The sequence below is a fragment of the Podarcis tiliguerta genome, assembly GCF_965153285.1.
Source record: "Podarcis tiliguerta genome assembly, chromosome: 2".
Taxonomy (NCBI): Eukaryota; Metazoa; Chordata; class Lepidosauria; order Squamata; family Lacertidae; genus Podarcis; species Podarcis tiliguerta.
The window spans coordinates 8,786,988-8,810,518 of NC_139535.1; the positions used below are offsets into that span (position 1 = coordinate 8,786,988).

A 23,531-nucleotide genomic window follows, 5' to 3' on the forward strand; every position below is an offset into this window, starting at 1 on the left:
TTGGAGTCCAGCATTATCCAGAGGGCACCCCATTTGATGCCCCCGAAAGACAGAATCCAGCCTGTAAATAAGGAACGTTAATGCATCCACTCAAAACACATTTAACTGAGCAGAAGCCCCACTCAATGCAATAAGGTTTACTTCTGACAACGGGTGGAGATGGCGAGGCTATATTTGCAGAGGGCATTTGAAGATGATGCCCTGTTCAATTTCTTTTTCTTTCTCTTCCCATCTGAGGTCTCCAGAGCAAGGAGCTATCCTGTGTGACATGGGTCAAGGGGTTCAATTTTTGGTCATCTATGACTCCAATGGTACATGCATTTTCACAGCTGCATAAGGTCTTGTGGGGAGAGGAAGGGTTCCTAGAATTGCTGAGTTGCGAGGGACTCTGAAGGTCATCTAGTCCCACCCCTTGCAGTGCAGGGAACTTTTGCCCAACGTGGGGCTCAGACCCACAACCCTGAGATTAAGAGTCTCATCCTCTGCCAAATCAGACATCTCAAAACGAAAACAAGATTGAAGGTGAGGAAATTTATTAGGACTCCTGAAAGTGTGACTGTCTCTTTAAGAAGTGAGCTGCAGAGGGAATTCTGGGAAAAGGAAAGAAAATGCAAAGCAAGAGCAACCCATTTTTGTTTTGTTATTTCTGCTGATTTTGACTGGAATGAATCTTCTCAAAGGGCCCTTGGAAAACTGCCCAACCTGCTCTTGGCGGGTAAATGGTTTTTACGTCAGTCACTCTGGTCTGGAGAGAAACTCCTGCTGGGCCTGAGAGGCAGATTTAGTCTCCTCAGGAGATACTGAGATGGGTTTCATTTCCCCACAGACCAAAGATAGGGAGGAGGGTCTCTCCAGCGAACGAGGCTCCTGAGAACGTGTAGAGTTCGGCTCCTGATTCAGCGTCAGAAAAAGACACACGTCCCCCTTCATAGTCCAGAGTCACCCGGATCCTCCTGGGCTCCTCTCTCACGGACAGAAGAGGGGAAACAGGGGAGGTGAAGGCAAAGTACTCCCCTCCCCACTTCCCCACAGCCCAGATCCCTCTCTCAGGACTTAAGGAGAAGCTGCCCTTTCTCTCCACAGACTTCCTGGCGATCCCCAAAGTCCAATATTCCCCACTTCCCAAAGTGACTTCCCAGAAATGTCTGCCTGCTGTGAATCCCTCACATCCCAACACACAAGGCCGGTCACTGAATCTCTCGGGATTATCAGGCAGGGCTTGAGGTTTGTCTCCCTTTCTCAGGCTTTTCTGATCCTCGGACAGGATGAGTTCAGGATGGGCTGTGTCTGGATCCAGAGTGACATTTGCTGTTGGGGAGAAGATGAGGGAAAAAGAAGAATAGGCAGAGTCAGAAACGGACATCCTGATAAATAAATAAAAAACACCCTAAAACCCCAGATTCCCTTTCAGATCAAGGGGATTTCTTTGCGTCACATGCTAGACTGAGACTCCTCCTTGCAGACTCTCATCAGAATAAATATCTTCCTTGATAGTTTTTAAATCAGTTTTCTTCACTTTCTTATATCCAATGTGTATTGTGCCTGCCCTCCTCTCAACCCAGGCATTTTCTGCCCTTCATCCATAGGTCTCAGGGTGGTTCACAGCATAGAAATACAACATAAAACCACATATAGGCCTCCCCTCACTTTCGCGGGGGTCACGTTCTGGCCGTCGTACCCACATAAAACCACATATAGGCCTCCCCTCACTTTCGCGGGGGTCACGTTCTGGGCCCACAAGTGAAAATTGTGTTAAATGGGGAGCCTGTTTATTCCTGCTCTCCATCGCTCTCACCCACTTGGCCTCTCTTTGCCTTCCTCCCCACCATCTTGGAAGTCGGGGGAAAATAAAAGGCAGGTGGCACAGCAATTTTACAAAGGACAGCTTATTCCATGCTTCTCTTTTGGATGTAATATATAACATAAGACTAGTTCCATGGAGGGAAGAGGGAATAACTCAAAAAGTTACCAGTTAGGAGCTTAGACAGACATGATAGGCAAGTGAGGGGTTGCCGTACATATGGACTCTCCTTAAGGGCAGGGGGGTGTTAACTCTTGCCCTCCCAGATTCCTTCTCCAAGATCTTGTAGCTGAGCCAGAGTCCTTTTAGTTCAGCCACAAGAGAAGGGTTTTATACAGGATGTGGCCAGCTTAAGATGCTGCTCTGTTGCAATTCTCTGCTCTAGGCTAGCTTAGCTGGGTGCCTTAGATCTCAGTCTAATGCACTAGAAAATTTTTCATGGGTTACTGTAAACCAAACCAAACAGCTTGAGACATTTTGCCAAATTTTAAAAATCCGCCCAGGGGAGAAATTTTAATCATGAAAATAGAGGACCTGTCTGAGAAAATGGTCACATGGAAAAGCAACCCAACTCTCTCTAGGCAGGAATGAAACTCTTCCCTCTTTTATCTGATCCTTCTGGGCAATTTCTCTCCCCCCCTTCTGCACCTTCAAGTCCACCCTCTCTGCCTTTGTGGTACAAACAGCAGGGCCAGAGTCAAGCTGTACAAAAGAGACTCTTGACCCCCCCCCATGAAACACTAGTCCCCCCCCCCCGTGAATTGGGGTCTCCATGTGAAATTTATCTCTCTGGAGATTTCTGAATGACTGAACATCTGAGGAAGCAAAAAGACAGGCTTAACAGGCTACAATGCAGTAGCTTAAAAATATATATATATATTTTTACAAAACATCACCATAACATAGCATCTGTTGTTTCCTTATTTCAAGCAAAAGATTAAATCATAGAACACATAATTGCAAAGACGACAGCTGTAGGCCTAAGTAGTGATGTTAACTATTGTCCAAAAGATTATTCCTGAGAATGTAATATCACTAGGCCTAAGGAATTAAAACAACTACCGTATTTTTCGCTCTATAGGACACACTTTCCCCCCTCCAATAATCAAGGGGAAATGTGTGTGCGTCCTATGGAGCGAATGCAGGCTCCTTGGCTTCAGCAATAGCAACGCCAAGCCTCTGAAGCGCAGAGGGAGCGCTCCCTCCACGCTCCAGAGGCTTCGCATTGCTTTCGCTGAAGCCGGGAGAGCAAGACTCTCCTGGCTTCAGCAGAGAGGGAAGAGCTGCGCAGCGCCCCTTCAGCCAAGCGGGAGGAGAAATGGAAGGGGCTCTGTTTCTCCTGCGGCTTCGCTGAAGGGGCGCTGAGCAGAGAGGGGGAGAATTTTTTTCTTGTTCTCCCCCTCTAAAACAAGGTGCTCCGCTAGGGGCACCACGGAAGATGGCCAACAATACCATCTCTCCAGCTCACCCGAGGTAATTTAGAGGCTGAGATGGGAGTAATCAGCCTCCCAAATTCTTCCCGGTGGAAGGGAAGATGCAGTCTCATCCGCGGCTGCCCACAAACCACCCCTGAGTTCGTAAAAAAGGAGGGGGTGGGGGCACTGGATGGAAAGCCCTCAAGAGAGCTTGGATCTCCTAGACGCTGTCTTCGTGAGCGCTCCCAGTTCCATTTCTTAAGATTAAAAATTGGATTTAAGATTGTACATGCTTTGGGCGAAGTAAGGGTATTTAATCTGCCAACTACAGCCACTGAAGTGCTAAGAGTGACGGAAGGAAGAAGATAACATCAAAGAATAACATCTAAGCCGGTATGTTGGAACGGAACGGAAAGGGGGGGATAAAACTTTTTCTACTACAATACCACCTAACAATGCCCCCCCCCCAGAAGAACCGTCTACACTACCTATAGCAAGTGAGATCGGAAAATATAAACTGTGTGGAAATAATAATACTAACTGAAGCCTTTGTTATTTTAAATACTTGGAAGAAGATAAATGACTCTCCTGTGACGCACTATTTAATCGGGATCTGCCATTATGAGACAGACTGAGTTGCAGAGATTAATAGTCAGAGGGGGAGGCGAGCTCTTACTTTGTTATCATATTTGTACTTCAAGTCCGACTTGGGAAACCTCCCCTGGAAAGACTAATGTTTGGTGCAACCTGTCTGAGAAAATTAATGAGCAAATGCCTAGATTGTATTTCATCGGAACTGGGAAAAGATGGTGTCTGCCACCAGTGAAGGACTTTTGGATGGATTCCGCATAAACACCAGCGTGTGAGGACCTACTGCAAGTAAAAGACTTACCAGCTGGGGAAAAAAAAAAAAGGAGAGTCACACAAAGTTCACACAGAAGCATATTATTGCACGACTCAGAGGCTATGAAAGAAAGAAGGATAACAGCAGGAAGATTGAAAGAAGGGACTATTGGGAACTTAAGGCAGTAGAAATATAAGATGATTGGACCCCACTGAACTTGAAGCATGGGAACCCCCAACAAAAATTTAAAATTTGGCAAAATATTTGGACTTTATGATATGTATTTGTACAATTTGGAATATTTAATGTGATTTGATTGGATTGTTAAAATGGAAAACTTAATAAAAAACTATTATTTAAAAAACTTCAACCAGCGATCACATCTTACGGCACATGAGAGAACCCACACGCAAGAAAATGATGTATAGATGGTACATTACACCAGTACAGATTGCAAAAATGTACAAAACTGGGTCAAATATATGCTAGAAATGCAAGGAAAAAGAAGGGACTTTTTATCACATGTGGTGGGATTGTAGAGAAATTTTTTAAAAAATTGGGAAATGATGTATAATGAGTTGAAGAAAATGTTCAAATTAACATTTGTAAAAAAAGCCAGAAGCATTTTTGTTAGGGATTGTAGGTAGAGACCTGCCAAGGAAAATGAAGAACATACTTATGTATGCGAGAGTGGCGGCAAGAGTCTTAATAGCACAAGGATGGAAGAATGAATAAACGTCGACAAAAGAACATTGGCAAGGGAAGCTAACATACAAACTGCGTGATAAGGACAACTGTGACTTTAAAGAAGAATGGGAACCTTTTACAAAGTATTTAAAGAAACAACAAAATGAACTGGACTCCTTGGCAGGTTTTGAATAAACATACATGTCAGGGGTTCAGGAGCAGAGGCACAGGAGAGGGAGGAAATGGAGAGCGAAGGGGAGGAGTCCGAAGGAAATGTCAGCGATGACAGCGGTCCGAGGTCTCTGAGTCTTTCGAGTGAATCAGAGGATTCACAAAAAGGGGCTCCCATGGTCAGGGCAAGGGGAGTACCCAGGGGGGCACTTCAGGGAGAAGGGGCCAGAGGGGACTCAGAGAGCAGCAGTTGGAAATCCGGACCAGCGTCCACACCAGAGTGCAGTAGGGGGGAGGAGTCCCAGGCATCGGGATCAGGCGGCACGCTACCAGCGGGAGAACAGGAGGCAGGATTGACCACGCCTCCGTCAGGGAGCGAGGAAACGGTTAAGAGGAAGGTTAAACGCGCGCGCGCGCCAAGTTCAAATGTACAGGAAGGCGGCACAGTTGGCAGCCCGGGTAGGGAGCCAAGTCCTAAAGCCCGCCGAAGAGAGCGGGAGGAGTCTGGGGGGTCAACGTCTGCGTCTGAGGAGTCCAGGAGGGAGGAGACCCCGGGGGGCAGCAGGACCCAGAGGAGAAAGGAGAGAAGGAAGAGGTGGAGTAAGATTAGAGTCTTAAACTGGTGTACAGGGGGCGGGGATTCAGATGGAGCTTCGCCGGTCTAGACCCTGGACGTAGAGCTGGGGCGCTGAGGCTTGGAAATGGAAACTATTCTTCAATAAAGACTTTGATACTTTACTACCGGCTAGCGTTGGTCCTTTGTGAGCTGGGACCAGGAGCCAGCTCTGACAATACACATTTTTTTTATTGTTAACATAATAGATAGATAGCTTAAGGATCTTTACCATTTTATAAGATGCAGATAATAATATGTGTTGGAAAACCAGAGAGAGGAGCTGAGGGAAGTCCGGGTGGGAGGGAGGGGGGGAAATGGGGGGGGGAGGGAATGAGGATGACATGTTTTTGATAATTTTAAAAAAACCAAAAAAAACCCTCAGCAATCATAAAGCAAGCTTACAAATAAGAGAATAAAAATATTCAGCATCAATCCTGCTGGTCTCTGAACTTTGTGCCTAAATTGGGCTCTACATTGGAGGACTGGAGGGGAGGCAGAGCAATAGGAATCCCGTAAAAGGAGGCAGAGGGGAGATGGAGGCAGCCTTAACATCTTCCCCAAGTAAAGTGGGGGGGGGAATCATTAAAGCCAAAATTGTGAGACATAAGGAGAAGCAAAGTTTGATGAGGAAGAATTGGCAGAGCTCTCAGGCAAAAGGAAACCCTTCCTCACAAACCTTCTACAAATCTTTAAGGTTCTTAACAAGCATAATTGTGCCCTTTGGGGCTCATGTGCTCTTGCTTCCACTCTCAATGGGGGAACTCTCAGGAGATCTTGAAGGCTGAAGCCCTAGATATGGCAGCTACAGAGGGACGTCTGAGGAGGAGACGGCTCAGGCCTTGGCTCCACGGCTGAGAAAGAAGCCTGAGCAGGAGGCAGAGGGGGAACTGGGGGCTTCTTAATGCCCTTTGACTCCACTCAGAGCAGGAGTGGACAAACTAAGATTGTGCAGACAGGGAACCACAAGGAAAAGGAGGTTTCGTATAACTGTAAACAGAAGCACATGGGAGGAAAAAATCCTGACTTTGCTCTACACTCTGGTTCAGGCTTTCTTTACAGGATCCAGCGTCACAATATACATGGGCCATTCTGGGGGAGAGGAAATGAAGGCTGGAGCACCAAGAAGGAAGGTATCCTGGGGTTACTCAATTCCATGCAATAAGAGCCTGGCATGTTCAGTTCTGAAGAAGTAACAGAATTCCCAGTGTGAACCCCTGGCAGCCATTTTTCATTACCTTTCCATTGTTTCATTGTATCCTCCACAAGGTGATTTAGATAACAGGATTCCAAGATCCTGTTCCTCAGCTCTGGAGGGAAAGCCAGTGGCTTCTCTGGACTCTCTCTTTCCTCATACCTGGTGAAAAGGAAAACAATGAATGGCCCCATTGTGGCCCCTTCTCCCTAATTATTGCAGGTGATTTCAATAAAATGAACAAAGTGGAAGTTTATTTCCCAACAGGTTTATTTCCACCACAGATGAGACCTCAGTCCAAAACCCCTGAGGACAGCTGTCAGTGGCTTCGTAAGGATGCTCAACAGCACAAGGGACAAGATGTAACCCCAAGTGACACCACCGGAGGGCTTCCAATGATGCTGCCCCCTAACAACTTTCTGGGAGGGTCCCAGGACGGAAGAAACAAACCCCTGAGGTGGAATGCCTGCAATCCCTCCCTCCCTGAGCTTCTCCAGAGGATGTGAGTGATGTCCAAAGCTGCCAGGTGGTCAAGGAGAGCAACCTCCACCCTCCCTTCACCCCCTCTCTCACCCAGGAAGGGCACAAGCCCATGCCCCATTGGACTCTCCCTCCAGAGGCATCAAACAACCTGACTTCCACCCCCCACTCAAGACCACCTTCAGCCTCTCACGGGCTTCTAGTTGGACACTGAAATATGTCCTAAGCTCTTCTGAAGCATCTTTGGGACTTTCTCTTCTAGATGTTTGAAATTACCACAAAGTCCATGAACAGAAAGTGTGAGGTGCTGCAGGGAGTGAGTCCTACAGTCTCCCCCCTGCAGCCATTGGAGGGCCATGTCTGAGGTTCTGGCATCTCAGCTTCAAAGAGTGATGCTAATGGAAATGAGCCAGATCCACTTACCTCTGCAAGGTCCTTCTCACATCCTAGAGGGAAAAAGAGAAGGGAATTCACTGCACACCACAGGCCACACTAGGAAGACCCCCTCAGACCCTGCCCCTCGGATGTCAGTCTGCCTGGCACACGCCAAGGTTTTGGGTAGGAATGGCGGAATCAGCCAGTTTGGGTTTCTCACAGCTTTTATTTTCCCAGTGTGAAATTATTAATTGTTCCAATTTCAAGTTCTCCCCATTTCCATATTTTAATAACTTTAATCCAGTTTGCATTGTGCTATTCAGACAAACATAAGCCTACAGGATAATCCTGCCAGGGCACTGTCCCAGTCCCCAAATTTCAAATTCTATTTTCCACCTGGAAATTTTAAAAAGCACCTGCAGCATAAATTGCCTCCAAAGGGGTAATAAAACTGCTCAGTGTTTATTTGGGCTCACCCACACTTCTCCCTTTCCTGTGCCCAGAAAACACAAGTCCAAGTGGTTTTATCTTTGCCCTGCCGCTTTCCCTCAGGAAAAACCTGCTCCTTAGTGCAACATCAAAGCAAACGTCAATGCAGAGAAAACCTGGCTGAGGTTTGCTCTAATTCAGCAGTAAACAGTGGGTTTTCCTGGAGGAAAGGGGTGGGACAAGCAGCAGTCTGGATGAGTCCCTCTGTCTTGCTCTTTGGTCACTGTGACTGAGCACCATTTTGGGCCAATCTGTATCCATGGGGAAGGAGATCAACCCAGAAGTTGTGGAGGAAACGGGAAGAGAAGCTTGGTCAAGAGACCGGCTCATGTCGGAAGGAGGCCTGAACGCATCCTAGATGAAGCCCCCACAGCTGAGAGGCATTCGGAGACAAAGCATCAGCAAAGAGCAGAAGATCAGCTCCCGTTCCATCCAAAATTTATAGTCTGCATTCAGGTGAGTTAAGCATCCCAGGTCTCTTGGTTCTTCCTGTCCATTACAAACCTGACTAGAGGCTCCATCAACTCAGTCCCTGCACTCCTTGCATACATGAAAGGGGCAGCCTTTTCCTGGAGCCTTGGGCTGTTCCTGCCACCATCTTACCTGCAGGAGTTCACTCGCTGGCTGCTGACTCTTCTCCTCCATCTCCTGGATGATCCTCTCAAGAGAGAAGAGTTTCTTGGAGAATCTGTCCTGCTGATCATCCCTTCTCCGTGCAATCTCCTTCTCCACCTCTTCCACGTGAGTCAGCAGACGTTTTTCTTGTTCTTCCAGGAACTGGCGCAGTTCTCTGAACTTCTCCACGGCCTTCAGCCTCTCTGTTTCTGTTAATTTCTGCAAGAAAAGAGGAGGTCTGAGTGTGGAAGGTCATCAGCCTTCAAAACACCAAGAAGAGAATTGTGAGAATTCCACAGAGAGGACACTTCTGATTTTTCAGAGACAGGAAACCTCCAGGGGCTAAAGAAGTAAACCTTTATTTTGAGTGGAGGCCCTCTCCATTGCTGTTTCTGTTGACTTCTACTTTGCAGAGGGCTACAGCCTAAAGGAAGGAGCATTTTTTTTCTAGCCATGGATATGTGGGATGTAAAAACGTATTGCAGTCAAATACAACAGTCCTACAATGCACATGCTGGGGAATGCTTTGTATCACTCAGGAGAAAACTTGCTAGTTCCTTGTCAGGGAACTGCCATCGGAAGGACAGGAGGTGCAAGGGCTCTCTGAGGTTGAGAGAGACGCAGCAGCGGACGAGGGAACCAGTAGGGGGAGAGCAGGAACTTCAAGGGAAGAGGAGTCGGAGGAATGGCTCAGAGACGCTTCCAGCGAAAACAGCGGGGAGGTCTCAGGACCTCCTATAGGGACACCCATTCCTCGCCGGAAACTGTCACGCCGAGAGTCCAGAAGACGTGTTTCCGTTAAGGAGCTTTTATGTTGGAAACGATTCCGAAAGCAACCACTTTCGGATTCTGCTAGCGATTGACGCAGCCATGCTGGAGGGGCTCCGTCACAGGCAGAGGTTTGAAAACTTGATCAAACTCTGAGGGACTTGCAGTTTACGCACAAGCAGCTCATCATCCCATCACAGCAATCCGAAAGTCACCGAAAGCTAGCTTGTGACAGGGAGAGGCATCATGAGCGAACCAGCCGGAACCGGAGGAGCAGGAGCAGCTGGAAGAGGTCCAAGCCTGGAGGAAAGGTACAGTGCGTTGGAGATCCAGCTTGCCTTGCAAACGGCGAGGCTGGAGGAGAGGAGGGCTCAGGATGCAGAAAAGGGGAAGGAGAAAACCACCCCGCTCACCAGAAAGATGCCAGGATTGGTGCAGAAATTCGGGGGGGACCCCAGAAACTATCATGCCTTTAGAACAGAGATGCAATACACTCTCAACCTGCAGTTTGATGACTTCCCCGACGAGGAATCGCGAGTGGCTTTTGTAATTAGCCATCTCGAATCAGGGGCGAAGGACTGGGTTAGACCCCTGATGGCAGCGAATAACAAGATCCTAAAGGACACGATGAAGTTTTTTCGTGCCATGGACCTGATGTTTTCCAGCGACATTGAGCAGGGGGTGGTGCGAAGGCAGTTAATGGCTTGCAAACAGGGGAGCCGGTCTGTCCGTGAGTACTGGACTGAGTTTACTATGTTGATTCATAGATTGGGGTGGGACCTATCGGCGGAACCCATTCAGATGCTTTTCGAAGAGGGGCTCTCTTCGTCCCTTAAAGATGAACTTTCCCGGGCCCCCAGGGCGGAGTCTATGGACCAGCTGACTAAATCCGCGCTGGCCATAGGAGCGCGCCAGGAAGCGAGGGCTTTGGAAAGGCGGGAAGGGAAAGGAGAACGTTGGAGGGAGCTCCGCATTCCAGACATTCCAGAGCCGCCTTTCCCGCCGGCAGAGCCGATGGAAGCTGGTACAGCGCGGGCGCGCGCAGTTTCAAACCTCAGTGAAGGGCGGAAGAAGGAGGGAAAGAGCGCCAAGAAATGTTATCTCTGCCAACAGCCAGGACCCTTTGCCAGAGTCTGTCCACAAAGAAAGGAATGGCAAGGGATGGCAGGAGCTGTTGGGGGAGAAGAGGAGGAAAGCAAGGAGCAAGTAAAAGCCAACGCCTGGCTGCCACCGTCGGGGCACAGCAGCCAGGCCAAAAAGCAGTGAAAGTGCCCACGCCAGAACCTCCCAGACCTGCTTTAGTGATAGAGGTGTTGCTAGAGCTGCCAAACGGACACCCACTACAGATCAAGGCGCTTTTGGATTCAGGCAGCTCCTGTAATTTCATGAGTAAGGAGTTTGCAGCTGAGCACCAGATACAGACCACCCCCTTAAGTAACCCCCTGCAGGTGACCACGATTGACGGCAGAGAGCTGTTGGGAGGAGAAGTGAACCAGCAGACAGTCCCTATGATAATGAGGGTGGCAAGGCACACCAAAAGGATAGCGTTTAATGTGGCCACCTTGGGAGGAGCTCCCATCATTTTGGGGATGAGCTGGCTGGCACTACACGATCCTCTAGTGGGCTGGCATCAGAGGGTGGTCTCCTTTGGGTCAGCGCATTGCCTAGAACACTGCAAGCAGGGGAAGGTTCCAGGAGGAGCCAGACTCACCCTAGCCGGGATGGAGGTAATGAATAAAGGGAAGGTGCCTCCGCAATACGCAGATCTGAGCAACGTATTTAGCGAAAGGGAAGCGGACAAACTGCCGCCGCATAGACCCTTTGACTGTCAAATCAACCTACTCCCTGGGGCTCAACTCCCAGTGGGCAAGCTGTACGCCATGTCAGACAGGGAGATGCAGGAGTTGAGGGAGTTCATTGACAAAAACCTTAAGCGAGGTTTCATCAGAGAGTCACGAGCGGTGGGGGGCAGTCCAGTGTTTTTTGTGGACAAAAAGAACACAGATAAGCCGAGACTTGTAGTGGACTTCAGGGCCCTAAATGCCGTGTCGGAACCCCTGGCTTTTCCTATGCCCCGAATCGATGACATTCTGACCAGGGTGAGGAAGGGGAAGATTTTTACAAAACTGGACCTGCGGGGGGCGTACAATCTGATACGCATAAGGAAGGGGGATGAATGGAAGACCACCATGTTCACCCCTTTGGGAGCATTTGAATACCTCGTCATGCCCTTCGGTCTCCAAGCAGGCTCAGCATGTTTTCAAAGTTTTATGAACCACGTCTTGGGACCTTTGCTCTACAAGAATTGTGTGGCCTTTTTAGATGACGTGTTGGTGTATTCGGAAGATGAAGAGCAGCATGTGAGGGACGTGCGAGAAGTGTTGGGCCGGCTACAAGCCAATCAGCTGTGGGTGAAACTGGAGAAGTGCCAGTTTCATACCAAGGAGGTGGAATTCCTGGGGTACCGCTTGTCAGACAAAGGATTGGCCATGGATCCAGGCAAGGTCCAAGCGGTACTGGAATGGAAAACACCGAAGACCAAGAAGGATGTGCAAAGATTCCTGGGGTTTGGGAACTTTTATCGGAAGTTCATCAAGAACTTTGCACACTTGACGGCGCCCATCACCGACTGCCTCAGTAGCAAGAAGAAATTTGTTTGGACGGCGGAGGCGGAGCGAGCATTTGAAGAACTGAAAAGGGCTTTCGCCTCGGAAGAACAACTTCTGCATGTGGACTTACGGAAACCCATGAGAGTGGAGACAGACGCGTCTGACCGGGCGGTAGGGGCGGTACTTCTTCAACCGGGAAGGAATACGTCGGAGTGGAGACCGTGCGCCTTCTTCTCGAGGAAGCTGAATAAGTCCGAGCGGAACTACACGGTGTATGACAGGGAGCTACTCGCCATTCACGAAGCATTCCGGAGGTGGAGACATTTGTTAATTGGGGCACAACACAAGGTGCAAGTGTGCACCGACCACAAGAATTTGGAGTATTGGAGAACGGCTCGAGTACTCAACCAACGACAAGTGAGATGGGCACAGGAATTCTCCAAATTCCACTTTGAAATTTGTTATGTGCCAGGCCCAGAAAACGTCAGGGCGGACGCTCTCTCACGCAAACCAGAGTATTTGGAGGGGGAGGGGGCAATCGAAGAAAGACATGTCATCCCTGAGGACCGCTGGGTGTGTGGGGCGGCGCTGGTGGGGCGACGAGAACTGGTAGAGGAAACGGAAAATGATGAGTATGCCCAGGATAAGCTCAGAGGTCTCAGGGGAGAGGGTGAGAGTCCAGAAGGTTTTGAGGAAAGAAATGGGGCATTGTATTACAAAGGGGCACTGTATATACCAGGAGGTGAATTGAGGGGAAGAGTACTCAAGCAGTTGCACGATAGCCCCACAGCGGGACATTTTGGACAACACAAGACCATGTGGATGGTTACCAGGGAATTTTGGTGGCCCAAGGTGAGGGAAGATGTAAAGGAGGACTCTCCTGTGTGAGTGTCTGAGGGCCCTTCTCTTGCCACTTACCATCTGGCCTGGGGCGGGGCCTGAAGCCTCACAAGGACTGCTGCTGCGCTCTGCTGCCCAGGAGGACTCTCCTGTGTGGGTGTCTGAAGGCCCTGCTCCTTCCTGCCACTTACCATCTGGCCTGGGGCAGGCCTGAAGCCTCACAAGGACTGCTGCTGCGCTCTGCTGCCCAGGAGGACTCTCCTGTGTGAGTGTCTGAGGGCCCTGCTCCTTCCTGCCACTCACCATCTGGCCTGGGGCGGGGCCTGAAGCCTCACAGGGACTGCTGCGCTCTGCTGCCCAGGAGGACTCTCCTGTGTGAGTGTCTGAGGGCCCTGCTCCTTCCTGCCACTCACCATCTGGCCTGGGGCGGGGCCTGAAGCCTCACAGGGACTGCTGCGCTCTGCTGCCCAGGAGGACTCTCCTGTGTGGGTGTCTGAGGGCCCTGCTCCTTCCTGCCACTTACCATCTGGCCTGGGGCGGGGCCTGAAGCCTCACAAGGACTGCTGCTGCGCTCTGCTGCCCAGGAGGACTCTCCTGTGTGAGTGTCTGAGGGCCCTTCTCTTGCCACTTACCATCTGGCCTGGGGCGGGGCCTGAAGCCTCACAGGGACTGCTGCGCTCTGCTGCCCAGGAGGACCCTCCTGTGTGGGTGTCTGAAGGCCCTGCTCCTTCCTGCCACTTACCATCTGGCCTGGGGCGGGGCCTGAAGCCTCACAAGGACTGCTGCTGCGCTCTGCTGCCAGGAGGACTCTCCTGTGTGAGTGTCTGAGGGCCCTGCTCCTTCCTGCCACTCACCATCTGGCCTGGGGCGGGGCCTGAAGCCTCACAGGGACTGCTGCGCTCTGCTGCCCAGGAGGACTCTCCTGTGTGGGTGTCTGAGGGCCCTGCTCCTTCTTGCCACTTACCATCTGGCCTGGGGCGGGGCCTGACAGGCCTCACAGGGACGGTTGTTGTCACTGCTGCTGCGGCCCAGGGGGTTCCGGAGTGGCGCAGAGCTTTTTTAAAATGTTTTAAATTTTTCCTTGTTCTTTTTATTTTTATTTTTTGTATATGCGGGGACGTGGATGGGGGTGGGATGGATGTTTAGTTGGGAATTTGTTTGTTTTAACGGATTTGTAATTTTATAGTTTTTTATTTGTATTGTTTTTTTTTGTTTTTGGGGGTCTTTTGTTTTTGTTTTTATTGTTTTAAGGTCTTATTTTGTTCTTAAGGGGAGGGGTCAGGGCTGCCGGGGAGTGGGTCCCAGCCAACAAAATGGCTGGGGCATGTTCCACAGAGGGGGATGCGCTGGGACAACCGATCTCAGTGATCACGGGTAGGAGGAGGAGTTACGCTAAGACCAGACCTTGTCATTACAGAGGAGGCAGGTTTAGCCGTTGTCTGAGGACTATCCCTGCCTCCGGGTCTGGTCCTGACCGGACGGATACTAGAATCAGCAAGGGATACCCACATGGCCTGAAGGTGCTGCTGTGCAATGCCAGGTCGATGATTCATAAAACCACTGCAATCCATGACTTGATCATGGATGGAGGATTTGACCTGGCATGTGTAACAGAGACTTGGTTGGATGAAGCTGATGGGCCTGTTCTTGCCGCTGCTTGTCCACCAGGTTTCTCTTACGCACAGCAACCCAGGCCTTGTGGGCGGGGAGGGGGGGTTGCAGTGATTTTTAGGAAGTCATTAGTTTGCACCAGGCGTCCTATTGGGAAGACCCAGTTTTCTGAGTGCATGTTCTGGAAGTTGGGCAACAGGGGCAGTACAGGATTCCTTCTGGTGTACCGACCTCCCCGCTGCACCAAGGATTCCCTGCCCGAGCTGCTTCAGGTCGTGGCGGATGTCCTCCTGGAGACACCTAGCTTGGTTGTCCTAGGGGATTTTAATATCCATGCCGACACGACCTTACAAGGGGCCGCTCGGGACTTCGTGGAAAGCATGGCCTCCATGGGGCTGTCCCTGAATAAGTTTGGCCCAACCCATAGCCGCGGACATGCCTTGGACCTGGTGTTTACCTCAATGGATGTTGGTGATCTGACACTAAGTAAAAGCGAAACAAAAGAAGTGCCATGGTCAGACCACTTCCTGGTGCAACTTGACTTCTCCGCAACCCTTCCCCTCTGCAGGGAGGTGGGACCGATTCGGATGGTCCGCCCCCGCCACTTAATGGATCCAAATGGTTTCCAGAGAGTGGTAGGGGATGCTTTATCCCATGTTGATGGCCTTTCAGCTGATTCCCTGGTGGCCCGCTGGAATGTGGAGTTAACCAGGGCTATTGACTGTTTGGCTCCGAAGCGCCCTCTCCGATTGCATGGAGCCCGGACAGCCCCGTGGTTTTCCACGGATCTGAGGGCAATGAAACAATCGTTGAGACGGCTAGAGCGCCGGTGGCGGAGGACCCATTCTGAAGCTGACCGGACACAGGTTAGAGCTCAATGTCGAGCCTACCAAGTGGCAGTAGCGACGGCGAAGAAGACTTTCTTCACCGCCTCTATTGCATCTGCAGAAAACAGCAGCAGGAGACTTTTTCAGGTGGTCCGCAATCTAGCGGAACCACCTGCTACATCGGGGCCCAGTACGGGCCACATGATCTCCTGCAATGATTTTGCAAAGTTTTTTGCAGATAAAGTCGCTCAGATTCGGGAAGAGGTCGATGCCACCGTGGGAGCAGGGCCGGGGCGGGAGAGTGCTAGAGTCCTGTCTAGTCAAATTGCGTGGGATCAATTCCAATCTGTTACCTCCGAGGATGTGGACAGGCTGCTTGGACGAGTGAAACCAACCACCTGTCTCCTTGATCCTTGCCCATCCTGGCTTATAAAAGCTAGCTGGGAAGGGCTGGGCGATGGGCTTCGTGGGGTGGTGAATGCTTCCCTCCGTGAGGGAGTCTTCCCAGACCCGCTGAAAGAGGCGGTTATTAAACCGCTTCTTAAAAAACCATCTTTAGATGCGGCCACGATGGCCAACTATCGCCCAGTCTCAAATCTTCCATTCTTGGGCAAGGTGATTGAGCGAGTGGTGGCTGAACAACTCCAGGCACGCCTGGAAGAAGCGGACCATTTGGATCCCTTCCAGTCGGGATTCAGGCCTCATCACGGGACTGAAACTGCCTTGGTCGCACTGGTTGATGATCTCCGGCGGGCTAGGGACAAAGGTGAGAGCTGTTTCCTAGTTCTGCTGGATCTCTCAGCGGCGTTTGATACCATCGACCATAACATCCTTCTGGACCGTCTTGAGGGGCTGGGAGCTGGGGGTACTGTCATACAGTGGTTCCGCTCCTTCCTCCTGGGCCGTGTTCAGAAAGTTGTGGTGGGGGATGAGTGTTCAGACCCCTGGGCTCTCACTTGTGGGGTGCCTCAGGGTTCTGTCCTCTCCCCCATGCTTTTTAACATCTATATGCAGCCGCTGGGAGAGATCATCAGGAGGTTTGGGCTGGGTGTTCATCAGTATGCAGATGATACCCAGCTCTACCTCTCTTTCAAATCAGAACCAGTGAAGGCGGTGACGGTCCTGTGTGAGTGTCTGGAGGCGGTTGGAGGATGGATGGCGGCAAACAGATTGAGATTGAATCCTGACAAGACAGAAGTACTGTTTCTGGGGGACAGGAGGCGGGCAGGTGTGGAGGATTCCCTGGTCCTGAATGGGGTAACTGTGCCCCTGAAGGACCAGGTGCGCAGCCTGGGAGTCATTTTGGACTCACAGCTGTCCATGGAGGCACAGGTTAAATCCGTGTCCAGGGCAGCTGTGTACCAGCTCCATCTGGTACGTAGGCTGAGACCCTATCTGCCCACGGACTGCCTTGCCAGAGTGGTGCATGCTCTGGTTATCTCCCGCTTGGACTACTGCAATGCGCTCTACGTGGGGCTACCTTTGAAGGTGACCCGGAAACTACAACTAATCCAGAACGCAGCGGCCAGACTGGTGACTGGGAGCAGCCGCCGAGACCATATAACACCGGTCTTGAAAGACCTACATTGGCTCCCAGTACGTTTCCGAGCACAATTCAAAGTGTTGGTGCTGACCTTTAAAGCCCTAAACGGCCTCGGTCCAGTATACCTGAAGGAGCGTCTCCACCCCCATCGCTCTACCCGGACACTGAGGTCCAGCACCGAGAGCCTTCTGGCGGTTCCCTCACTGCGAGAAGCCAAGTTACAGGGAACCAGGCAGAGGGCCTTCTCGGTAGTGGCGCCCTCCCTGTGGAACGCCCTCCCACCAGATGTCAAAGAGAACAACAACTACCAGACTTTTAGAAGACATCTGAAGGCAGCCCTGTTTAGGGAAGCTTTTAATGTTTGATGTACCACAGTATTTTAATATTCTTTTGGAAGCCGCCCAGAGTGGCTGGGGAGACCCAGCCAGATGGGCGGGGTATAAATAATAAATTATTATTATTATTATTATTATTAAAGGAGTATGTAAGACGGTGTGACCAATGTCAGAGAGCCAAGGGGGAAAGAAGGGCGCCGGCAGGGTTATTAGAACCATTACCCACACCAGAACGGCCTTGGGAAGCGGTATCAATAGATTTTATGACGGATCTGCCAAAATCCAAGGGGAAAACAGCCATCATGGTAGTAGTAGACCTGTTAACCAAGATGTGCCACTTTGTAGCATGCTCACATGCAGTCACAGCGGAAGAAACAGCTAAGTTGTTTGTAGAACACATCTTTAGGCTGCACGGCGCCCCCTTGAGGGTGATCTCAGACCGCGGCAAACAATTTACTTCCAGGTTCTGGAGGAAGCTCATGAGCTTACTGCACGTGGAAGTCAATTTTTCGACTGCCCGGCACCCTGAAACCAACGGGCAGGCGGAAAGAGCAAATGGCATCCTCCAACAATATCTGAGGTGTTATGTCAATGACAGAGAGAACGACTGGGTCGAAAAGTTGGCGCTGGCAGAATTTGCCTACAACAATGCGGAGAATGTGTCCACAGGGATGAGCCCCTTTTTGGCTAATTACGGGTGTCACCCCAGGGCTTTTCCAGGGGAGGGAGGCGAGAGATGGAGCGTCCCAGCGGCCGAACATTTTGTAGAGGAGATGGAAGCGATCCATCGTCAGCTCCAGCTCAACTTAGAAAGGGCCAAGGCTCAATATAAGAAGCAGGCAGACAAGAACAGAAGGGAAGGTGAAACCATAAGGGTGGGGGATCAGGTGTGGCTGTCAACCCAAGGGTTGCCGTTCAAAGGGGGTTGTAAAAAATTAAGACCCAAGAGATTGGGACCCTTTGAGGTCATTCAGCAGGTCAACCCAGTGGCTTTCAAACTCCGGTTACCCAACCACATGAAATTGCACCCAGTGTTTCACAGGTCGTTGCTGTCACCGTACAGGGGGGGACATGAAGGGGAGCACACCAGGGGACCACCCTTGGAAGAAAGGGAAAGAAGCAACCATGTAGCGGAAATCCTCGATTCCAGGTGGAAGGGAAATCAGGTGGAGTATTTGGTGGCGTGGGAAGGGGAACCGGAGTCAGAAAACACCTGGGTGACTGCAGGGGAGGTCAATGACGAGGTTTTAACAGAAACATTCCACCAAAGATTCCCGAGGAAACCACAGCCGGTAGCAAGGTTTAGGAGGGAGTATTTCGGCACCACCGACGAGGAAGAGGAACTGGAAGGATTCGCGGAGTCGGAGTTGGAAGAGGGAATGGACTCCGATGACGAGGAGTATCGAGAGACCAGGAACAGCAACAAGTGGAGGAAGGTGTTCGAAACCTCGGACGATGAGGAAGGTTCTTTCAGGGGTTTTACCTCCTCACAACCCGTAGGGAAGGAGACGGGAGGGGGTGAAGGGGGCCCTGGAGGGGAGGTGGATGTCAGGGAACTGCCATCGGAAGGACAGGAGGTGCAAGGGCTCTCTGAGGTTGAGAGAGACGCAGCAGCGGACGAGGGAACCAGTAGGGGGAGAGCAGGAACTTCAAGGGAAGAGGAGTCGGAGGAATGGCTCAGAGACGCTTCCAGCGAAAACAGCGGGGAGGTCTCAGGACCTCCTATAGGGACACCCATTCCTCGCCGGAAACTGTCACGCCGAGAGTCCAGAAGACGTGTTTCCGTTAAGGAGCTTTTATGTTGGAAACGATTCCGAAAGCAACCACTTTCGGATTCTGCTAGCGATTGACGCAGCCATGCTGGAGGGGCTCCGTCACAGGCAGAGGTTTGAAAACTTGATCAAACTCTGAGGGACTTGCAGTTTACGCACAAGCAGCTCATCATCCCATCACATTCCTCCTGAGCTGAGACAGACTTCCTTTGCATGTGAGTGAATGTGAGTGTGGCCTGTTCCTGGGAGAGCCTCCTCGCCCCGGCGCTAAATAGGGGCAAGCCCCACCCCCTAAGCCAGCTGACTGGCTGGCTGGCTGGGGAGGGAAGCCCCCGGGATTCCCAGGGATTCCCATTCCTAATCTCGCAGGGGCTAAACCAGCCCCTGCTCAGGTGGGGGGGGGGGCGTGACGCCCGCAACCCCACCTCCTGGGGCAAGCCGGAAGTGGCTTAAGACTTAGGAGAAGTGACTGCTCAGTCGCGGTCACTTGAGACTATTTCTATTATGGGATACTTCACAAAGTTATATGTTGTTCTGTAAATGAAGTCTGCCTTCAGGAATCTCATTGTGAACTGGATGATTGTAAGTAAACTAGTTTTATGTTAACTTTAATCAGATGGTCGTGTCTATTCTTTTAGGAGGGATATAAAATAGGGACACCAGGAATCCTAAATAGTGAGGCTGAGATGAGCCTGCAACTAGCTAACCGCTGTGTAATTTAAAAGGGGGATTGTTTAACAACTCTGCTAAGTTATAGAACTTGCTGGTGAAAGTTATGAAGGCTATAATAAAATTATATATCTTCTCCTGCCTCCCTAAACATCCCCACAGGATATTCCCTGCATGATTTGGGGCATGGCATAACCAGAGTTCAGAGTTGTACAGAGAACGTCTGCGGACATAAAACACCCTCAGTTTAGACTGGGACCATTGAGGTGTAGGAAGGCAACAGAAACAGAGGCGGATGAAGAGAAAGTGCAGAGTTTATCCCCATAGCTCCCTGAATTTCCTAAAGATGAACAATAGCACACATTTAGAAAGTCAACCCTTTAGTAATATTGATGGGAAATCAGGATTTGAATTGACCTGCTTCCACCCTCTCAGCTCACAATTCCTCAGGCTTCTCCTTCACTGCTATTCATATAATAAACGACAATGGAAAATAAACTCAAATTAGCTGCATTCAAAAGTGAATTTACCTACTGTAATTTACTATTGCGGAAAAAATATGGAGAATGAAACAGAGCAATCCTTTGAAATTCACACCTCTTAATTTTTCAAGGTTGAACAAGCCAGGTAATGTTCACAAAAAAGGTAAAGTACATTTCAAAATATTTATACAAGGAAGTAGCCACCCTAACATCTGATTCATTTTCAGAATGATAAATTAATAAACAGTGATATGGAAAAAGGAGAAATGGAGAGAAGTTGAAATGGGCAGATTTCCCCACCCCTCCTCAGTCCTGACTCGACTCTTCAAGTGCTTGTTCCCTCACTAGTAACAACAGAGACACTTACAAAGAGGTCTTTGCTTTCCTTGTCCAGCACTGCTTGATAGGCCAGAATTTCCTCTCTCTCTTTCCTCAGAATCTCCAGGCGGCGACAGATCTCTTCCTAAAGAGAAAAGGAAAAACTCAGGTTTGATTGAGACACACAGAGAGGAGGTGAATAGTATGCTGGCTTCTTGCGCCCAGTGGCCTTGCTATAATAGCAAAGTAGTTTACTGGAGGAAATAAAAGTCCAGAGGTTTTCAACCTTTTTGGGTCCATGGCTCCCTGGACCAGCTACCTTTTTTCTGTGGCATCCCTGTGGGGCTCTGGGACCCAGTTAGGTCACCCCTTGCTTACAGACTTCTATCTAGTCTTTGCAGATGCTACTCAGGGATATCAAGGGAGCTCCCTTTGTCCCCTGGAAGAGAGAAAGACTTCAACTCCCTCTTCTCAGTCATCCCAGGAGCCCTCAGGCTTCACCTTGGCTGCTTTTTACATAATAAACAACCACCAATTCATGCCATGCCTACTTTGGACCTGAGAAGTAAAAAGAAAGCCTCCCAAGAAAAATCCACAGCTATTTCTCCCCCTCAAGATCCAGGGATCTCCTACCTTGTATTCCTCAAAAGCCTCCTCCAGAGGAATCACCTCGTGGTTTTTGTGCTCCTTGGATCTGTCACAAACCACACAGATTGGGGCTTCATCCTCCTTGCAAAAGAGCTTCAGGGGCTCCTGGTGCTTCTCGCAGACTCCTCTTTTCCCTCCTTCCTCCTTTCCCTCTTGAAGGCTGAGATTCTGGGCTATTTCTGCCACATTAGCCAGTTGCCTGTTGGGGATGAGGCTCCTTCTCTGGACTCTTTTTCTGCACTGAGGGCAGGAAGCCTCTGCCTCCGATTCCCCCCAGCACTGGATCAAGCAGGATCGGCAGAAGTTGTGTCCACACTCTACAATGATCACTGGATCCTTAAAATATTCCAGGCAGATGGAGCAAGTGGCTTCATGGCAAAGATTCTTGACGTGACATCCAGAAGCAGCCATGGCTCCCTCGCACCGAAGATCTGAGTTAAGTTTCACTTTCTCCGTTTTCAGCCACTGGGAGTTTCCCTTCCTGGAAATGACTCAGTGATCACATCAACTTTATTTTATTTTTTAAAACTAATATGTCTCCAGGTCTTTGCAGTTCCTGAATGTTTTCTCAAGGAGCAGCAAATTCTTTTTGATTGTGTTGTAAGAATTTTGAGTTGAATAAAGGTTTCTTTTCCTCTGTATCAATAAGGGAATAAATATTTGCTATCAATAAAGTCTCCCCACTTGTCTGCCCCCTTGCATTGCACCCCGTGATGCTGAAAACCACAGTATAGTCTGCTGTATTGCTTCCTTTTCCACCCACAGTGAGATATTATAATTGTGTTCACCGTCTCTGTACTAATGTTGTTTCTTTAATTTTACTTTTATTTTGTCTCCCTACTGAATGTAACTTTGTATCTCTGAACTTAATGTAACTTTTTAAGTGTAAAATGTACCCGCTGTCTTGCAAAAGAGAAAATAATGAAAACCTGTCAAATGTTCAAACCAGTGAATGCTTCTCTCTGTGAGGGAGCCTTCCCAGACCCGCTGAAAGAGGCGGTTATCAAACCGCTTCTTAAAAAAAATATCTTTAGATGCTGCCAATAGGGCCAACTCAACCCAGTCTCAAACCTTCCATTCTTGGGCAAGGTGATTGAGCGAGTGGTTGCTGAACAACTCCAGGCACGCTTGGAAGAAGCGGACCATTTGGATCCCTTCCAGTCGGGATTCAGGTCTCATCATGGGACTGAAACTGCCTTGGTCGCGCTGGTTGATGATCTCCGGCGGGCTAGGGACAAAGGTGAGAGCTGTTTCCTAGTTCTGCTGGATCTCTCAGCGGCCTTTGATACCATCGACCATAACATCCTTCTGGACCGTCTGGTGGGGCTGGGAGCTGGGGGCACTGTTATGAAGTGGTTCCGCTCCTTCCTCCTGGGCTGTGCCCAGAAAAGTGGTGTTTGATTTCTGTGACCCAACTTTCCAGTCACACCTTGTGGCATCCTGTTCTCACTGCAGCCAAGCAGATGCCCAACGGGAAGTCTGCAGCTGCGATCGAAGCGCAAGAGCCCCTCCTGCAGATCCCAGCAACCTGGATTCAGGGCATTCAGAAGCATCTCTGCCTCCAACCGCAGAGGCAGAGCACAGCCATCATGGCCAGTAGCCATTGGTAGCCCCCATGAATTTGCCTAATTCACTTTTAAAGCCATCCAGGTGGCAGTTTTGCAACATGAGGAGGGGGCGGCAGCAAGAGGGTCCTTTGGGGCAAAGCAGAAGTCCCACTCTTTCTCCCCGGGACCCTGGGAACTGTAGTTCTGCGGGTGGAGGTTAATGGAGTTCTTGGGTGGCTCACAGAATTGTAGATCTGGAAGGGACCCCAAGGGTCATCTAGCTCAACCCCCTGCAATGCAGGAATCTTCTTGCCCAACACGGGACTCGAACCCACAACCCTGTGATTAAGAGTCTCACGCTCTATCAACTGAGCTACTCATTCAGTTCAGTAAGCTTTAGTTGAACTTCCTGCATTTCAGGGGGTTGGACTAGATGACCCTCGGGGGTCTCTTCTGTTCACAGAGAAATCGGAGGGCTCCCTTGGACAAAAAACAAGGACACCAGCCAGGAATACCAGAGCAAAACAGCAGCCAGTAGGCTTGGTCTTTATTGAAGACTGTTGTGACAGGACTCCCACCTGCCACAAGGTGGAACAAGATGGAAGCCCCACAAAAGAGCCTCCAAACTTTTATTAGCTGCTAATCCCCATGTTACACCCCCCCCAAACTACATTACTAATACATCCTGGTTACATCATGAAAGGGGAGGTCTGGTGGCAGTAATCTGAGCATCCTGGACCCTGCCCCATGGTTCTCCTTGCCCTCCACCAAACACCCATCAAATGTAACAAGAGAGATATTTGCATTTCCCTGTTTCCCAGCCAAGTTAATCACACCCTTTTGTCTTCATCTGAGTTGGTTATTTCTGGAAGGGCTA

General features: G+C 50.0%; 2 protein-coding genes across 2 annotated transcripts in view; one reads left to right on the plus strand and one right to left on the minus strand.

Annotated features, from left to right (window-relative positions):
• Window positions 1-23,531, plus strand: part of LOC310670494 (uncharacterized protein) — a 72,668-nt gene that overhangs the window by 41,553 nt on the left and 7,584 nt on the right. The window lies entirely within an intron of this gene.
• On the minus strand, window positions 512-21,635 carry LOC310671000 (zinc finger protein RFP-like). Its single transcript, XM_083426897.1, has 7 exons — window positions 21,093-21,635; window positions 20,509-20,604; window positions 8,674-8,904; window positions 7,630-7,652; window positions 6,770-6,888; window positions 2,587-2,616; window positions 512-1,308 (listed from the first exon to the last, which is right to left on the minus strand). The coding sequence occupies exons 1-7, from the start codon at window positions 21,516-21,518 to the stop codon at window positions 791-793; spliced, it is 1,443 nt and encodes a 480-aa protein (XP_083283023.1). The 5' UTR covers window positions 21,519-21,635; the 3' UTR covers window positions 512-790.